This window comes from Schistocerca cancellata, chromosome 2 (genome assembly GCF_023864275.1).
Source record: "Schistocerca cancellata isolate TAMUIC-IGC-003103 chromosome 2, iqSchCanc2.1, whole genome shotgun sequence".
Classification (NCBI taxonomy): domain Eukaryota; kingdom Metazoa; phylum Arthropoda; class Insecta; order Orthoptera; family Acrididae; genus Schistocerca; species Schistocerca cancellata.
In genome coordinates this window covers 1,074,824,364-1,074,842,141 of record NC_064627.1, presented here as the reverse complement: position 1 = coordinate 1,074,842,141, position 17,778 = coordinate 1,074,824,364, and the positions used below count along the sequence as shown (strand labels likewise).

Sequence of the window (17,778 nt, the reverse complement as noted above, 5' to 3'; positions counted from 1 at the left end):
AAATGTTGTATCTGATTTTTGTTGAAGTTCACAACTATTTTTGTGAAAATTAGCAACTATTTTTTCTTTGGAAATGATTAGAAGCCTGAATTTTGAAGGTTGTCATGCCACATGTGTGAAGACAAATAAAGTCTTAATTCTTTGAAATTGGTTGTTAAGAAAAGTGCTGATTGGCAACTTTTCGAGTGGAATTTTTGCTTTTGCAAGAACTTCAGCAGCCTTTTTTTTTTCCAGAAATGGCTATCATTTATTTTTTGGCTGTATTTAAGCTCTCAACAAACAAGTGTTCTGTTGAAAACCAGCAGCATTTTCCCGCCAGTGAACTGAATACGTCTCTTGATTTAATGTGTTTCTTCGCATTCTTTGCCTTTTCCCATCAGATTCTATGATTACAAACTCTACCTTTCATAGGCACTCACAGCCACGCGACCCATGCTTGACAACGCTACTGGTAGAACTGACAAGGCATGTAGTGTAGAAGCATGACCAGAAGTAACTATTCAAACATTAGGGGGAAAATTTTGGTCCAGTTGAAAAACATTATATTTTGTATTCTAATTGCTATAACGCAGAGTGCGGGCACTATATAGTAGCAGCTGGCTGTGAGTATAAACAAACTAGGATTTTGGCTGCCATAGTGGAGAGAGGTGGGGGGGGGGGGGGGGGGAGACAAGCTGATCTCTTCTGGTGTTGTAAGGCTCTTAATCGAAATCCATGATGGAGCAAGTTTAATTGCTTCACTCATTTCAAAATAAGAAAAGAAAACAATGAAAAATGCACAACACAAAGCATTTAGGAGTGCCTACCCCACATTGCTTGGTGATGTTGGCAGAGTATTGTTAATGATGTAGATCAAGCCCAATCTCTAACAATATTTGTTCCAGCCACTGTTCAAAACATCCACCATGTAATTTGCAGTATATTACACCAACTTTTGAACTTTCGCTAATAGACCACTGAACTGCCCACAGTTGGCATGGCAACAGAGCATTTAGTACATTGATACATTGTTGCGTTCGAGCAATTTTTATTTTGCAAGCAGGTTCTTAGTCACATTATCTTTCCAAATTGGGCTTCATCAGATGATGCAGAATACCAGTAACTGGAAACAGGTACATTTTCAATATTAACATACTGAAATTAAAGCTACTCCAAACTATCTCAGATAAAATAGTTCCTCTGGATACAATCTGCTATGAAACAGTGTCTATTACATAATTTTGTGTTTTGAGGCAGAATTTGCATCTGTTTCACATTTATTACAAAATGCAAATTTTTGTGGACTGTAGTAATTACTTAAAGCCTCATGTACTGCACTGGCTTTACTGTAGTTTGTTCGAAAACTTGGTTTACTCAAAAAAGTATGTTGTCTCTGAATGAAGACCTCGGAATGGCTTCTTTATGTGTTATGATGGATCATACAGTTTGCAGGTGTTACCCAAAAAAAAGATTCAAAGCACAACAAGTAACAAAGCAATGATTTTATATTAGTTTGTGCATATATCCGTGGTGTGAACACAAAATTTGTCATTACTTTCAAATCACTGAAATTCACTGAAGGGGAAAGCATTCTAAATCTAAGCTATGTCTCTTTAAGTTTCTCTACTTTTTTGAAAAAATTATTCATAGTGTGTGGCCAGATTTTAGTGTCCAGTGGTGCCAGTTGGACACGGACAGCCAACTATACACTGGTGAATTATTTTTTAAATCTAAATTGTTGGAAAAAGATATGAATATGCAGCCAGCCGAAAGGAGTGTAGATCGAAACTTTACGATTGTAACATCAGTATCGAATGAACACAAGGAAGTAAATATAAGTTCTTGTATATGTTATACATTTTGTCCTATAAAATTTTAAACTTTATTACATCATCCCATATAAAGCTTAATGCCAATTTGACAAAGTGTGCAGGTGATACGCTACTAGACTTATCATTCTAACATCATTCTTAACTTTGAAATTTAATGTAATCTTCGGTGAGGAAGTTTATCTTTATTGCCATTTCTTCACATATCATGATCAGTAGGTGCTATAAAAAGAGGAGAACCTTCAGGGAACGAGAGCAGTGCAAAGGTATAAATTAACTGATTGAAGTAACTGTCAAAACTGCAAGCATTACTAACAGAAGCTGTCAGCTTTTTTGTCAAGTTATCCTTTGGAAGGTTTTAAAAGACTTGAGAGTTTGCAGAAAAGTCACTACATTGGGGGAGGGGGGGGGGGGGCTGCTGCTTTCCCAGTTATGCTAAATAGCAGCTCATCATCAGTTACTCGTTGCTTATCTTATATGAGGGCTATCCACAAAGTACATTACATTTTGGAATTAAAAGTAAATAAAGTATTGAAATTTTTTTTATTATATACAGATGAAAGCCACACTTAAATACTACTTTTCTACATAGTTGCCATTTAAATTAAGGCACTTATCGTAGTGATGGACGAGCTTGGAAATTCCTTCGTCGTAAAATTGTGTATTATGAATGGTTCTGGTGTTCAGACTTAAACTCTTTGCTGTGAACCAGTTATACATCCACTCAGCTATCAACTATGAAGTGTATTTCACTCAGCACTCACATAAGTTATTAAACAGCAAAATAAACAGTGTTTGAACAGTCTTGCAAGGTGTTCAGAAGCTGATTGAAGAACAAGTGAAGACCCGGTACCATACCTCCTGAACTTCAGATTTTATGTTCCCCTCTTCTGAGTTTAGTTTTACCCCTGTTGTGCAGTCTGTCAGTGCAGCCTGCTTCTATCCTGCAGGTTAGGCTTCAACTGCACTCGGAGGACAAACCACTGAATTTGCTTCCAGGAGAGAGGGGTTCAAATCCCCTCTAGCCATTTAGTTATAATTTTCCACAGATTTTCTAAAACCCCTTCAGAAAAATGTTGAGATGGTCCAGCTGAACAGTTGCTAAGTACCTGCTACCATTCTGTCAACCAGATATTAAACCTTAATCTTCATTCCATCCATCCATGCTTGGTGAATTTCGGTAATGTCATAACATTTCAGCTTTTCAGAGATTCTTTTGGTCATCCTCTCTATGATGCCACTTAAAATGCCAACAGAGTAAAAAAGGCAAGCACAGCAACAGTACTCATTGACCTCAGGGCTCCTACAATATTGCTTTTTTAGAATATAGACACTGCCTCTTTTCTCCGATACTGATAGTATCTTTGAAAAGATAGGTAACGTTTAGATTAAAGTTTTCTCTTTGATTATTTTCTTGAAAACAATATTGCTCATAGTGTTTTCAATCTTTTCAATTTCTACATTTACATCTATATTCCACAAGCTACTTTAGAATGACTGGTAGAGGGTGCCTTGTAGACAACTGTCACTTCTCTCCCCTCCCCCCCCCCCCCTCCCCCTTTCCTTGTTCCAGTTTTGAAAGGTGGTAAGTCTCCATAGGAAGTCATATCTTTCTACTTTTACCTTCCTGATATTTTTGTGAGATGTGTAGCAGGAAGCACCAAGTTAATTGATTCTTTTAGGAAGGCACACTCAGAATTTTCACAGTAAATCACATAATGTTGCACATCATCTCTCTTGTAGTGTCTGTAGAGTTGGTCGAGCATTGCTATGGTGCTTTCACACGTAATGAATGATGCCGTGATGAAACTTACTGTTCTTCTCTGCATCTTCTGTATTTCCTTTATCAGTCTGATGTCATAAATAATGCAGACTAAGGAGCAGTGCTCAAGTCTTGGTCAAAAGGGTCTTTTGTAAGCTACTCTCTCTTTTGTGGGTGCACTGCACTTCTTGAAATAGGATTAAATGCTTCAGTTGAAGCAAGAGACTATATTAAAAATGTCACTCCACAGAACTTTAAGTAACTTGAAGTAGCACGAACAACCTTCACTAAACTTAACAGAATTCTGAAAGTACTAAAAATACAAAGACCCGTGTGGTGTTGGTGGAATTTCATACAGAAGTCGGAAAAGTTAATTCCAACTTAATAAGCAATGTCCTTAGTGATATATGGAATACATGCCTGGCACAGGGAACTTTTCCAGGCAGATTAAAATATGCAGTTGTTAAACCTCAAGACAGACTTAAACAATTATCATCCAGTTTCCTTACTGACATCTTTTTCAGAAATATTCGAAAAACATACTCAAGAGCCTCACACTTAAATAGAAACAATTTTCATAACCTATCCCAGTTTGTATTTCTGAAAGATTTATGCATTCGCTCATCAAATAGTACAAGTCTTAAATATTAGAATATCACCAGTTGGTATTTCTTGTGATCTTTCCAAGATGTACAGTTTTGTAGATCATGATACTCTCTCAGAAAAACTCAAATTTTATGGAATTGATGGCTTCACACACAACTGTTTGAATCATCATCATGCAGAAAGGTTGTGCTGAGTAATTCAAACAATGTTGGAAGAGCAGAAAATTTTAGTAACTAGAGAGAAATCTCAGAGGGAGAAGTCCTACGGGGTTCAATTTTGGGCCCATTGCTGTTCTTTATATATGAGAATGATCTTCCACTTAACATTCAACAAATAGAATCAGTATTTTTTGCTGACAGTACTGGTGTTACAATAAATCCCATTAGAGAGAAACCAACGGAAGAGATCGTAAATCATATTTTACGAAGAATTGTAAAGTAGTTCTTGGGAAATGAATTCTCCATACAACAAACAGTGATACCAGCAGTTGATGAAGGACATAGCCAGGAGTCAGGAAGTAGGGTGAAATGCGCCAAATTTTGGGTGTACATATTGATGAAAACTAGAAGAAGGGTATTTTTGAGCTTCTCAAACAATTAAGTTCAGCTACTTTTGCTCTTTGTGTGATTGCTTATCTTGGGAACAAGCAAATAAACCAACTCACATATTTTGCATATTTCTGCCCAATAATGTCTTATGGAATAAGTTTGTGGGGTAACTTATCATGTAGAAGGAAAGTATTGACTGCAAAAAGCAAGCAGCAAGAATAATATGTGGTGTTCATCCATGGGCATCATGTAAGTACCTCCTCAAGGAGCTAGGCATTTTAACAGCACTGTTGCAATACGTATATTTGCTAATTAAAGTAGTCCATCACAATTTGAGAAGAACAGTGATGCCCACACTTACATCACCAAAGGGAAAAAATGACATTTCTGCATAGTAATTCCTCGGAAATGTTTTGATGGCTAAATGCTTTAGTTATAATGCATTTTGAGTAATCATCAGCAGATAACTGTAGCTAAAATTAGTGTATCTTAAAAATGGATGACTTCATCAATCAAACTGAAAAAACTGTCCTTATTACCCTTTGTTAAAGCTATCTGAGGATTCTTCCAGTGAATCTCAGTCTGGCATCTGCCAGTTTCCTATGAGTAATTCTGTATGGTAGTTCCACTTTAAATCACTACATCTACATAGTCCTAGATATTTAAAGGATGTAATGGTTTCCAGTGATGATTTAGCCATAATATAATCAGACAGTAATGAGTCTTTCTTTATGTTTATGTGCAGTATGCCACATTTGTTTGTGTTGAGCATAAATTGCAAATCCTTGCACCAAGCCTCAGTTCTTTGCTGCTGTTGCTGCACTTACAATTTTCTACAATTACAACTTTCTCTATATAAATCATCTTCCATTAACAGGCTTGTGTAGCTTCCGACACTCTCCATGAAGTCACTTATATATGTTGTAAACTGTAATTGTCCTATAACATTCCCTTGATGTTATGCCCAAAACTACTTTCACTTTTGAAGGTTTCTCTCCATTAAAAATAGCAAGCTATTTTTTTATTTAAATCCAATAACGGAGCTGGCTTCTGTATGTACATATTTTATTCATCAGACAACAACACATTGCTGTGCCGAATGTATTCTGTAAGTCAAGGAACGTATCTACATGGGTGCTCATATCTACTGCTTTCTGTATCTTGTGAATGAACAGAATGAGCTGGGATTCACAAGTTGTTTGCAGACTTCATGTTGGTTCCTACATAGAAGATATTCAGTCTCCAGAAATGTCACAACACATAAGCATAAAAAAAGTTCCAGAATTCTACAAGAGAAGGAAATCGAGAATGTACACCAACAGTCATGTGCTTTTGTTCAGTGTCACTTATTTAAATAGAAATCACGTACACATTTTTCCAGTCACCTGGAATGCTCTGTTTCTCCAGTGATTGATGGCACATTGCTACTAGAAGATGAGCAAGTTCTTTCACATACTCTATGTAGTATCAAAGAGGAATCCCATCAGATCCTGTGGTCATTCCTTTGTTGAACAATATTGTAGTTGATTTTCTATCCCATCATTACATATGTTCATATTTGTAATTTTGACCCAAGTTTGACGATTGGACAGCTAAAACAGAGCATGACATTCCTCAGTGAAACCATTTTGGAAAATGAAATTTATTATTACAGCCTTCTTTCTGTCATCCTCCACTTGGTGTTATAATGTTGATTGCATGACTGCACAGTTGGCTTTGATCTGTTTTAATGTATCCTTTGACCGAAATTTCTTAGCTTTTTTTCGTCAGATTGCTAAATAGAATTTTACATTTGACTTTGTTGAATGTTTCGTGCATAGTTTTTCTTATGATCATTTTGGTTTCAGTTAGTTTTTGTTTTACAACAAGGCTTCGGCTATGTCTAAATTTGAGCTCTCTTCACCTTCAGAGCAAAACTTTCTTACGTTGCTTTTGAATGCCAACAGGTCTTTCCCATCCTTCACAGTTTTGCTCGGCACACACCTGTCAAAAGCATACTATACCACACACTTGAATTATGTCCATTTATACTCAATATTGTCAATCACAGAGATAAATGTTTGATTTGGACTGCTCTACTAATCTGAAATTTGTTTCTTTGCTGCAGTTACTAAGCAGAAATGTAAATGCAATCTCTTAGGTTTTCTTGGTGTGTTTATGGCGTGCTTCTGGGTGCTTTCCCGAATTGTTGGCAAGATAAATACTATATTGGGGCAATGGAAATTCCAAAGTCACAACAATAAAAAAAAGATAAAATCTGATGTCACCACAGCCATGGGTGGATGCATTTGCCATCACAGAGTTGTATAAAACACTTTTCCATCTATATTTCAGAGTAATTTGTAATGGCATGTAGAACATGTCACCTGTTGGCATTCAAAAAATCTGAGTAATTGTAGTGAGAAAGCATTCTTCAGAACAGCAGCTGTGGCACTTAATTACTTGTCTGTTTTGTTTTTTGGATGTTAGTATTAGGTTTTTGTATCATTAGTACATTATACACTCTTGAGCAGTTGAATTAGATATGTCATAGAGAGAGATCACTCCTGCCAGCGTGACATGGAAAAGTTTAGTATTTCATGTTACTTGAGTGCTGTCAGTCCTAGTACTGACTAGCGGCATGATTGTCAAGTACAGGATGAGCAAGACATACGACAATAACATGTTTGATCGCAGCCAGATTGTAGATGTTTGAAGCATCAGGCATTTCATCTCAGAGCCTGTGCAAGTCATGGACATTTGGTGCACTACCATTTCAAGGATGTATCATGTTTACCTAAATTCAGGGAGAATTGCAATTGCCAGACTCATCTGCTAGAGGCAAAAATCTGTTAATGATAGAAATCTCCAAAGGCTGTGACAGATTAATAGATGTGCCACTATCCGGCTAATAGCTTGCCAATGCAATGCTGGACAATGACAACTAGTAAGAAGCCACACCAGCCAGAATCACCTTTGGATTGTGGGGAACATAAACCACTGACCCACACATGTCCCATTGCTCACCGTACATCACAGAGATTAGCATAGGCACAAGAAGACTGCCATTGGCTGCTCTAAATATGAAGAAAGCCACTTGGTCTGATGATTACATATGTATGGCAGGGTAAGGGTATTTCATAAATTACATGGGCCAACATTGTAAGTGCAGTGAGTTTAGTATGTGGGAGGCCAAGTAACAAAGAGAGATGGAAGTAAACACCATGGTGGAATGAAGAAATGAAAGATATAGTGCAGAAGAAGAATGGAGCCTTTTGGGTATGGTTCCAGAATAGCACAGTAGAGACATGAAAAAAGTACCAGACAAGAAAGAATGAAGCTAAAATAATAGTGACAGAGGAAAGAAGAATGTGGAACAATGAGTGGGACTAGAATGGCGCAGGAGAATGAAAGGTTAAAAAAGGTTCTGTATGGGATGGTTAAAAGTGAGAGGCAGAGTCAAATGACATGTTGTTCAAATGGGGAATTAAAGTAGCCAAGAGGTAGAAAACAAGGAAGTATTCAAGATTAGATGGAAGGAGTATTCTCATGAACTCTCAAACCAATAGATATTTGGAAGAGGGGGAGGAAGAAGAGGAACTGCAAAGAGAAAAGGGCTTAACATGGAGGAAAGTCAAAGATGCATTAAGAAAGATGAGAGGAAAGAAGGTGCCAGCCAGATTTGGATGAGGTGACCACAGAGATGCTGAGAGCAGCTGGAGAAGTGGTGACACAGTTGTTCTATTGAGTGATGAATGGGGGGGGGGGGGGGGACCAGACCTCAGAAGACTGGAAGAAGGAAATAATTATCCCAGTCTTCAAGAAAAGTAATAGAAAAAGAGTTTGAAAACTATTGAGGAATCACATTTATGACCTTTTGTGTGAAGACCTTTGAGAAAATTTTGGCAACACAAAATAGAGACAAGGATGACAGAATATCAATGCTGTTTCAGAGCAGGAGGGTCCTCAATAGATCTCATTTTCATGGTAAGGCAGCTACAGGAACACCACTATGAATATGGAATAGATTTACAATGGCCTTCCTGGGCATAGAAAAAGCGTTTGATAGTGTATGTAGAATGAGAAACAAAGTACAGAAGTCCCTGTAAAGCAGACAAGTAAGAAAGAAAGCTGTATGGAGGATAGAAGAAATTTACTAAGGGAGTGTGAGCTGCATCAAAGTGACAGGAGAGAGATCATCATGGTGATGGATGAGTTAATGACCAGAGTGTCGCGAATAATTGGTAAAGGAAAGATGAAAGCAGTGGTGTTTGCAGATGTGATGTAATGGTTTGGGAAAACAAGGAGGAGGAAGTACAAGAACAGTTGGACGTACGACAACAAATAGTCCAGCAGTATGGGATGAAACTTAGCATAAGTGTGAAATGATGATCACATCCAAGGAGAAGGAAAAAGTCACAAATGAAATAACAGTTGATGGGAAACAACTGAGGAATGTGGGGCGTTTGAAAAGTACCCGAGAAGCTTAATACAGGAGAATGGAAGAAATGACAGAGAAGCAAATGGCCATGGGATACAAGCAAAAGCATTCAGGAAGAGTGTTAAAAGCCTGATATGGAAGTAGGATGTCCCTCAAAACAGTAACAAGGATATGTATTTGCCATACTATGTCCCACTCCTGATGTGTGCCTAGAAGATCTGGGTAAAGAAAGAAAAAGAGGGAAGCCAACCCAAATATAAACTAGTGAGATGAAATTCTCAAGAAATAGTACTGGAGTGACAAAGATGGAGAGATTGAGGAATGAGATGAACAAGGAATTAGAGGACGGAACATTACAGGATAGGATAGAGGAATCAAGTCTTAGATGGTATAGCATATATGCCTGAATTTCCAAGTTACAAGGCAATCTAGATTAATGTAGAGGCAGAAGTACAACTTCAAACAGCCATGATCGCTATTGTACAGCATTTATTGGGATGACCATTTTCAGCAAACTACATTACCCTTATCAGATCATTTGCAGTACATTCCACCGAATCTTGATCAAATGAATATTATATCACATCATACCATTTCGTAGAAGAGGAGATCTAATAAGAGCAACATAGTTTGCTGAGACAGGTTATCACAATGAACGCTGGACAATTGATATCCTGGCTGTCTGAAGTTGTACTTCTGTTTCTACATTTAGATGGTATAGATGTGTTAAGCAAATTGGGGGCAAAGAGGATATGCAGAAAGACACACGAGATGAAAGGGAAGGGAAAAAGACTGGGAGGAAGACCAAGAGACAGATTGCTGGAAGGAGTGAAGGACTGCGTACGAAAGATAGAGAAGGCTGCATTGAGGTGGAAACTGAGGGATGCTGGGAAGGCAGATGACCACGAAGGGGCTTGTGTCCCAGACAGACCTGGCCAATGGCTGGAAAACTTTAAAAGATGGTGGTGGTGGTGGTGGTGGTGGTAGTGATAGTGGTAGTGATAGTGATGATAATAACATTCTCCTGTGCCTTCAAGAAGGCAACACACTACTCCTTCACTCTGTCAGGCTACACAGTGAACACATTTGGACCCCTAGTCTGGCAGCAGTAGAAGGGTTGCGCATCAGGATGGCTTCCCAATTCACATGTTATGTCATATGTCCCAAGCCACAATCTGCTGCTGCCTTCATTGTCGTGGATGTGGGTGCCACATGTTACTAACAAGGAATCACTAATACTGTTGCTCACGGGTGTATAATCAGGGTAGACATATAGTTTTGACTTGCATACTGTCTGAATCCCATTATAAAAATGTTTTTTTTATGTTATTTGTTCAGGCAAGAGGTCTGCTGTATCAGTTTAGGGAGATGCAGCGAATTCCATGCACGGTCGCTGGCCTTTGTCAGCTGTGTGGACCTGGCATGTGGGACTCCACACATGCACCTGTTGTTGAATGCACAAGAAACCATCTTCCTGGGCAGTCGTGTCCTCATCGTACTTAGAGCTGGAAGGACAATAAGAGGTAGTATGTGGCCCTGCGGTTATTTGAAAACTCTTAACCAGTCATTTTAACTACACAAAAAAAAAGATTCACTTCTTCTATTGCCCAGATGCACATCACAATCAAATATTTGGAAGTTTGGAGAGGCATTTCACTTATAAATTCATACTCTCCTGCACCAGGAAAAAAGCTGATAAATAATCTCAATTTATACATTGTCCACAAAGTATTTTTTATAATCAGTTTTATTGGTGAAATACTTTCAAGTATGATTTTAGTTATGGATTGTTTTATGGAAAGATTTCAGGTACGTACTCTTTGTTATTACAGTGAGAATATTGTTTTTATTAGAGAAACTGTACATTCCCATCTTCTTGTTTACTATTTTTCAGTATTATTCAATACATTTATAAAGACAGCAACAAGAAGTTAAGTGATATGTATATAAGCCACTACTGAATTCCATATAATTTATATTAAAGGGGACCTGCAATGTTATGCACCTTTAAAATCTACTACAAATGTAATGGTTCTAAGTATCTCATTAATTATGGGGGCCTAAGTACAAGAGGTGCTGTCAACATATCAGAGTAACATGATTAAATATCATTTTGTCTATTGCAGTAGATTGTGCTACTGAAGTTCAAGTATAAAGTGTTGTACAATACATATATATATATAAAGATTTGTTGCATGCTTTTAAAAATAAGAAGTGAAATGGGTGAAAGCAACCACTCATGAATTTATTTTTATGATTAAATTATGTTATACGATATTTTACAGCAAAAAAATTGTTTTTTTAACAGCTGATTCACTGTGTTCAATAAAGGACAGTAGAGAATTTTAAATGTGTGTTGGCCTTTGTAAGTATCCATTATTTTTCTTACATTTCATTGGCTTATCTTTGACAAAACATTAAATATTTAATCAGATTTATATTTTTACAAGAACAAGTATTTTATTTATTCTTGTTATTATGTACCATTTTTTATTATTAACTAAAATATGTACTGTGATATTTGATTATGAATAGAAACTTTAAATGCTGTTATAAATATGTTGAGACGTATCATACTGAATTGTACAAACATCACAGTCTGTGTCATTACAAACATTATGTGTGAAGTTACATCTTACTTTTGTCCTGAAGGGCACATTTTATATAGTACAAGTTTGTGGTTAAGACTCTGTAATGAATACATTTTAAGAAAAAAAGCAATACTTACCTGAAAGGAATGAAAGTTGTGTGTTATGGTTAAGAAAGATTTAAGATAAAGAACTAAGAGTTTCTTCTTCCATTTATGCTGGAAAAAGAAGTTTAGATTTCTGGAAGCTCAGTAATGAGTATTCGTTGTGGAGCCTTACTGCAACCACCATTTGTTTCCGCTCAGTGTTGCTTTTCTATGTGTCTGCAATGAAAAATATAAGTTTTAGAAACTATGTTTGTTAACTTTTGTTTCTGGCAGTTGTCTGCAGTAGTCTGTCTTTACTAAGAAAGGGAAGTTTTTACAACATGCCAATTTCTTAGCTTCTTTCACATTTACTATATTTGTCTATCATAACTAAAATATTTTAAAGAGTCATACAAACTTCAATTCTAGTCATATTGTTGTATTTAAAGTCTGACCACACATGTGGAAAATGCCAAATATGTACAATAATTGTATTTATAAGGCTATTATTTTATGTAAAAAGGGCCATAATATTTACTCTGGAATAAGATACAATAAATATTACATGCGCATATTGAAATTTTGTGCCATAATTCACTTATGGGCTGCCACCATTTATTTTATTTACTGTTATTGCATTGTCACAAAAATGCTATTTACAGAAATGTATAAGAACTTTCCACATTTATTTAGAAGCAATGGGTAAGAAATAATAATGCAATTTGGTATTAGGATGGGTATACTGTACTGTCAAGACATGGAAAATTTACAAATATGCTTCCAGCATTTATCAATAAGTAAAAGAATCTGTTTCAATTTAATTCTATCATTTCCATATCTCTGACTTGTTAACTGCCCTCTATGTTACTTATGACTTATCAGTTACTGCTGTTGCCAGCCATTGTATTGTTGAGCTCTCTCTCTCTCTCTCTCTCTCTCTCTCTCTCTCTCTCTCTCTCTCTCTCTCTCTTCGCCCCCACCCCACCCCCTTGTCCTCTGATATTAATGCAATTCTGGTAAATTCTGGATGGAAAAACTAGAACATACTAGCTCATTTTTCTTTAGAGTTCACTCCCCCCCCCCCCCCCCCCCCCCCCCCCCCACACACACACACACACACACTGCTGTCAGATCAGAAGTTTAATTTCCATCAAGATCACAGGTTTAACAAGTCATATACATGAAAGAGGAGGAGGATAAAAGATTTCTAAGACATTGCCTCGGTATTTTGTAACTGTGTATTGTGAGAAGTAAAGGGTAACCTAAATAGTTCAGGTGATGACTAGGTTGTGGTTTATTTCCCAATGGAGTGAATTAGTTGTATGCTGTAATGTGTAAGGAAAATCCATTGTCAGGTATTTGCAAAACAGAAGGACTTGGTGTTGACACAGCATGAGAGAAGGCTGAAAGAAATTTAGAATTTAAGGATTAAATATCATGTGTGTGTTCTTGCTGTACAAATACAGTATTTCAGGATCCAGATTTGAGGTCGTGTTTACTGTGGGAAAAGATGGTACAAACATAGTGTGTTTTAATCCAATCTTCAGGTGACTTTCTTATCTGGCAACACCCTTTTATGTGAGAAATGGCAATCTTGGTTCCAATTTCATTTGAAACAGTCACTTTCTAACCTGGTAAACCACAGATCTTTACATGGAATAAAGCCCGGTCCACACGCAACGATCTGTCTGCGCAGACATCGGCCCAGATGTCTGTACATGCAAAAGATCGCTGCAAATGTGGTGTGTTCACACGACACAAACCCCAATCTACTACTCGCCCGCCATCTGCCGGTGTAGAAAAGAAATATCAGTGGCAAGCGACTACGCTCCCCGTAAATGTCAAAAATTTAATTCAGTTATTTTGAAATATAGAAATGGAGGAAGTTCTGTTGTGGTCTGTGTTCGCAATTTGTGTTGCAAAAAACATTCAGACCAACCGCAGGAAACAGAGAAAGCGGGCAAAATGGTGTAGACAGTGGCTGCTAAAGCGAAAGCAGTTTTCTCACGTAAATTTACTGCGAGAGTTGCAGGGCGAACCTAACGACTGGCAAAATTATTTGTGGAACGATGTCGAAACTTATAATTATCTCTTAATGCTTGTAACCCTTCATATTATGAGAAAAAATACTTGTATGAGAAGGGCAATTTCCCCTCATGAACGGCTGGCGGTAACATTGACACTCCAATTTCATCTTCAATTGTACTCCTGCTTGGTCTTGGCGTTTCTTGATCACTAAGAAAGCCAAGCAGATCAAAATACCATAATGTTGGCTGGTATACTTGATCTGTTCCTACACCAGATCTTCTAGATTTCTGAACTTTGGATAACTCTTTTCGGTAAACAGTTCGCAAGGATTTTTTTTTATTACTGCTTCTCTGTTTGCCGAAGCGTCAACTGCACGCAATTTTTTCAATTAGAGCATTGTGTGCTGCTGTCTTTTTGTCTCGGTCACCGGTCACTATATTCTTTACTTTTAATCTTCCACAAACATGGGTGGTTTCTACATATTTCAATGAATTCACTTACAAACTCTCGAGAACACTGACGTGTATCAGCCATTTTAATGCCCTGTGCGCACAAATACAAACACTAGACTGAGCAAATAGCTGTTTCGCGCCTGATTTGCGGCGATCTCCTGTCCACACGCTCCAACTTGTCTGCGCAGATGTGGTTTGAACCCACAGATTTGAGAGGTTTCGCTCAAACCTCCAACTCCAACTTCCAGGTTTGCACACACCTCAGGTTGGTGCAAATCTTCTGTCCACACGCAACGATCTGTCTGCGCAGATGTGATGTGCGCAGACATTTGCGCAGACAGATCGTTGCGTGTGAACGGACCTTAAAGCAGAATCCATATCTAGTAAACTCATTGTTATGCTGAGACCAACCACCAAGCCTACAGCCATGTAATTTACTACTTCATTTTCTCTCAACTTCCTAATCTCCAAATCCAAATTTTAGTGACAAATAGTGAAGTTTCAGTGATCTACCCCTTTCTTTCTAATCTTCCCAACCATATCTCCTTTACTCCCAGAGGAAGAAAAAATACAAGTTCCGTAAGCTAGGAATTGTGTTTTCTACTTTAAAGTATTTTTGTTGGCAGTACTTGGAATTTCACCTCCTGAAGGTAAGTACTGTCCAGCCTTTCTGTCCCAACTGTAATTTTACAGTTTTATCAATTGAATTTCTCCCTGATGCAGTTCATTTTTGTAATGTTATTTTTACCATATGTTATTGAACTATTGAGCTTCTCACCTGTCACAGTTTCCTGTTTATGAATAACTGTGACCATCATGTGTGTTGCATTTTATATAAAATTCATCTACTGTCAGTCATAAAAATATCTTTCATCTGGCATTATTTTTGACACAATAAACTTTAATATGAAGTTATTATTTTGGGAGATCTTTATGATTTAGTTGTTAGAATTTTTGACTGCTGATGTGAGACAAGGTATGATGGTAATCCCAAAAGTAAGGTCTCCTATTTTTTTTTTTTTTTTTAAATACAGAATTCTGTTTGTGTGGCAGTTGGTCACGGGACCGATGACCATAGCAGTCTGGTCCCTTTCATCCCACAAACCAACCAACCAGCAGTTGGTCACACTGTTATGAAGAGTGCTTCACGTGCTGTGTGTAAACATGCGCACGCTGTGCTGAGGCACTCAGTCTTGGCTTGGCAGCCATTGAGAATGGAGCTCCCGTTGGATGTTACCGCCAAGTTCAAATTGCGCATAGTTATTCGGTTTTTGAATGCAAAGGGCACTGCACTGATTGAAATCCATTGCCAATTGATGGAAGTGTATGGTGAGTCGTGCATGGATGTCAAAAATGTTGGTAAATGGTGTAGAGAGTTTGCAGCTGGTCAGACCAAAATTCACGACGAACAAAGGAGCAGGAGACCATCAATTTCTGAGGAGACAGTGTTGAAGGTTGAGCAAAGCATGCATGAAGATCGGCGGATCACCCTGGATGATCTCTGCATGTTGGTTCCTGAGGTTTCCCGAACCACCGCTCCCAGAATTTTAACGGAAATATTGAATTACCAGAAGGTGTGCGCAAGATAGGTGCCACACATGCTGACTGAGGGCCATGGGCGGCAATGAGTTGATGCTTCCTGCACATTTCTTCACCGCCTTGCAGGTGAACACAACTTTCTGGACTCAATTGTCATGGGTGACGAAACCTGGGCATACCACTTTACACCTGAGACCAAGCAACAATCACGCCAGTGGCGGCATCCTTCTTTGCCAAACCCGTGGAAATTCAAACAAACACAGTCTGCTGGTAAAGTCATGACAACTGTTTTTTGGGATCAGAAAGAGGTATTGTTGGTCGACTTTATGCCCACTGGGACCACAATTAATGCTTACAGGCACTGTGAGACTGAAAAAAACTCAAATGGGCAATTCAGAACTGGAGAAGAGGAATGTTGAGCAAGGGCATACACATTCTCCATGACAACGCTCGCCCACAGATTGCTCTCCTGTAACAGTTTCAGTGGAACATAATCAGCCACCCACCCTGTAGTCCTGACTTGGCACCCAGTCACTATCACCTGTTCCCTAGGCTAAAAGAACTTTTGGCCAGAAAGCGATTCAGCTCCAACGACAAGGTGAAAGAAGAGGTTCATAACTGTCTGAACAGTATGGCGGCGTGTTGGTATGACATGGGCATACAAAAACTGCCACAGCGTCTACAAAAATGCATCGACAGAAATGTTGATTATGTCAAGAAATAGCTAAATGTTCAAGCTGTAAACTGATGTAAACCATTGTAGAAATAAACAGGTCTATGTACCTATAAAAAAAATTGAAGACCTTACTTTTGAGATTACCCTCATATTTGTTTCCTAGTAATTATTTTAGGTAAAAAAAGTATTTTCTGGGAAGTCATCTTCCTCAAATTGTTAGTGACATTTAAATAAAATGGGAGGTGAACTAACTGAGTCTGAGCATCTTGGTTTCCCCTGCACCAGAATGGCACCAGAAAAGAAAAATTAACGATGGTCAGTTGCCCAGGAATGTAAATGCCAGTGGTGGTTTGGGACAAATGTAGTCATGTAAACTGAATCTTCCATCGGTTCTTGGTAAAGCAACATTATAATAAATGAAAGGTGCCAGTTTGCTTTTGTTCTACAGTATTACTTTTATAGTGTTAAGCAATTTTCACCTTACAAGGATGTCTTCAGACATTTTCTGACTGTTGTCACCAAAGAAGTTACAATGTTTGAAAATGAGATTGGAAAAGAAGCTACACATCTAGATTAAAGCTTTAACATACAGTAAATAACATCTTTGACAGTATAAACAGAGTAAACAGGAAAAAACATTAACACAAAACTGGAACAGCAAGCCTACATAACAGTTTACACTAATGAACAAAACCAATGAAATAAAATTAGTACTTGACAAGGTTACTTCAGGAGGCATGAAACATGGAGAGTGATACACAAACCAATTAAAAGAAAGAATTATCAGTGTAACTACAGAATGTGTAAGAAACTTAACCAATATCAATAAGATAAACAGAAATGAATAAATCCAGGAAAATGGAGAAGTGTGAGGGAACGTACAGAAAATGGCATCTTTGAGAGTGTGGTGGTACTGCATTTTAAAAAGTAAGAAGTAGAATAATGTATAAATAGAAAAGGAGCAAACAGGAAAAACATTAACACTATAATCAAAACTGTGCATCTGTAACAGTTTGCATTAAATAAATGAACCAAACCAGCTAAAAGAAGGACTTAACAATTGTAACTACAGTCTATATGGATAACATAAACAATTTCAATAAAATAAAAGAACTCAATGAGTACAGGACAATGGGGTGGGGAGGGAGGGGGGTGGACAGAATATGTAGCAACAGACAGTGTGGGAAGTAATGAAAAACAGAGAGGATTATGTGAAGTTTAGGAGAGGGGAGCTGTTAAGCTGTGACTGGTCATTTAAGATTAGA

The 17,778-nt window shown here is 37.7% G+C and overlaps 1 protein-coding gene across 1 annotated transcript in view; it reads left to right on the top strand.

Moving 5' to 3' along the window:
- The window catches only part of LOC126163074 (TBC1 domain family member 16), a 100,808-nt gene extending 88,269 nt beyond the window's left edge, over window positions 1-12,539 (top strand). Inside the window, exon 12 of the mRNA XM_049919979.1 lies at window positions 10,483-12,539. Within this exon, the coding sequence (XP_049775936.1) occupies window positions 10,483-10,647 (165 nt within the window). The 3' untranslated portion in view covers window positions 10,648-12,539. The remainder of the gene's footprint in view (window positions 1-10,482) is intronic.
- Window positions 12,540-17,778: the final 5,239 nt, after the last annotated feature.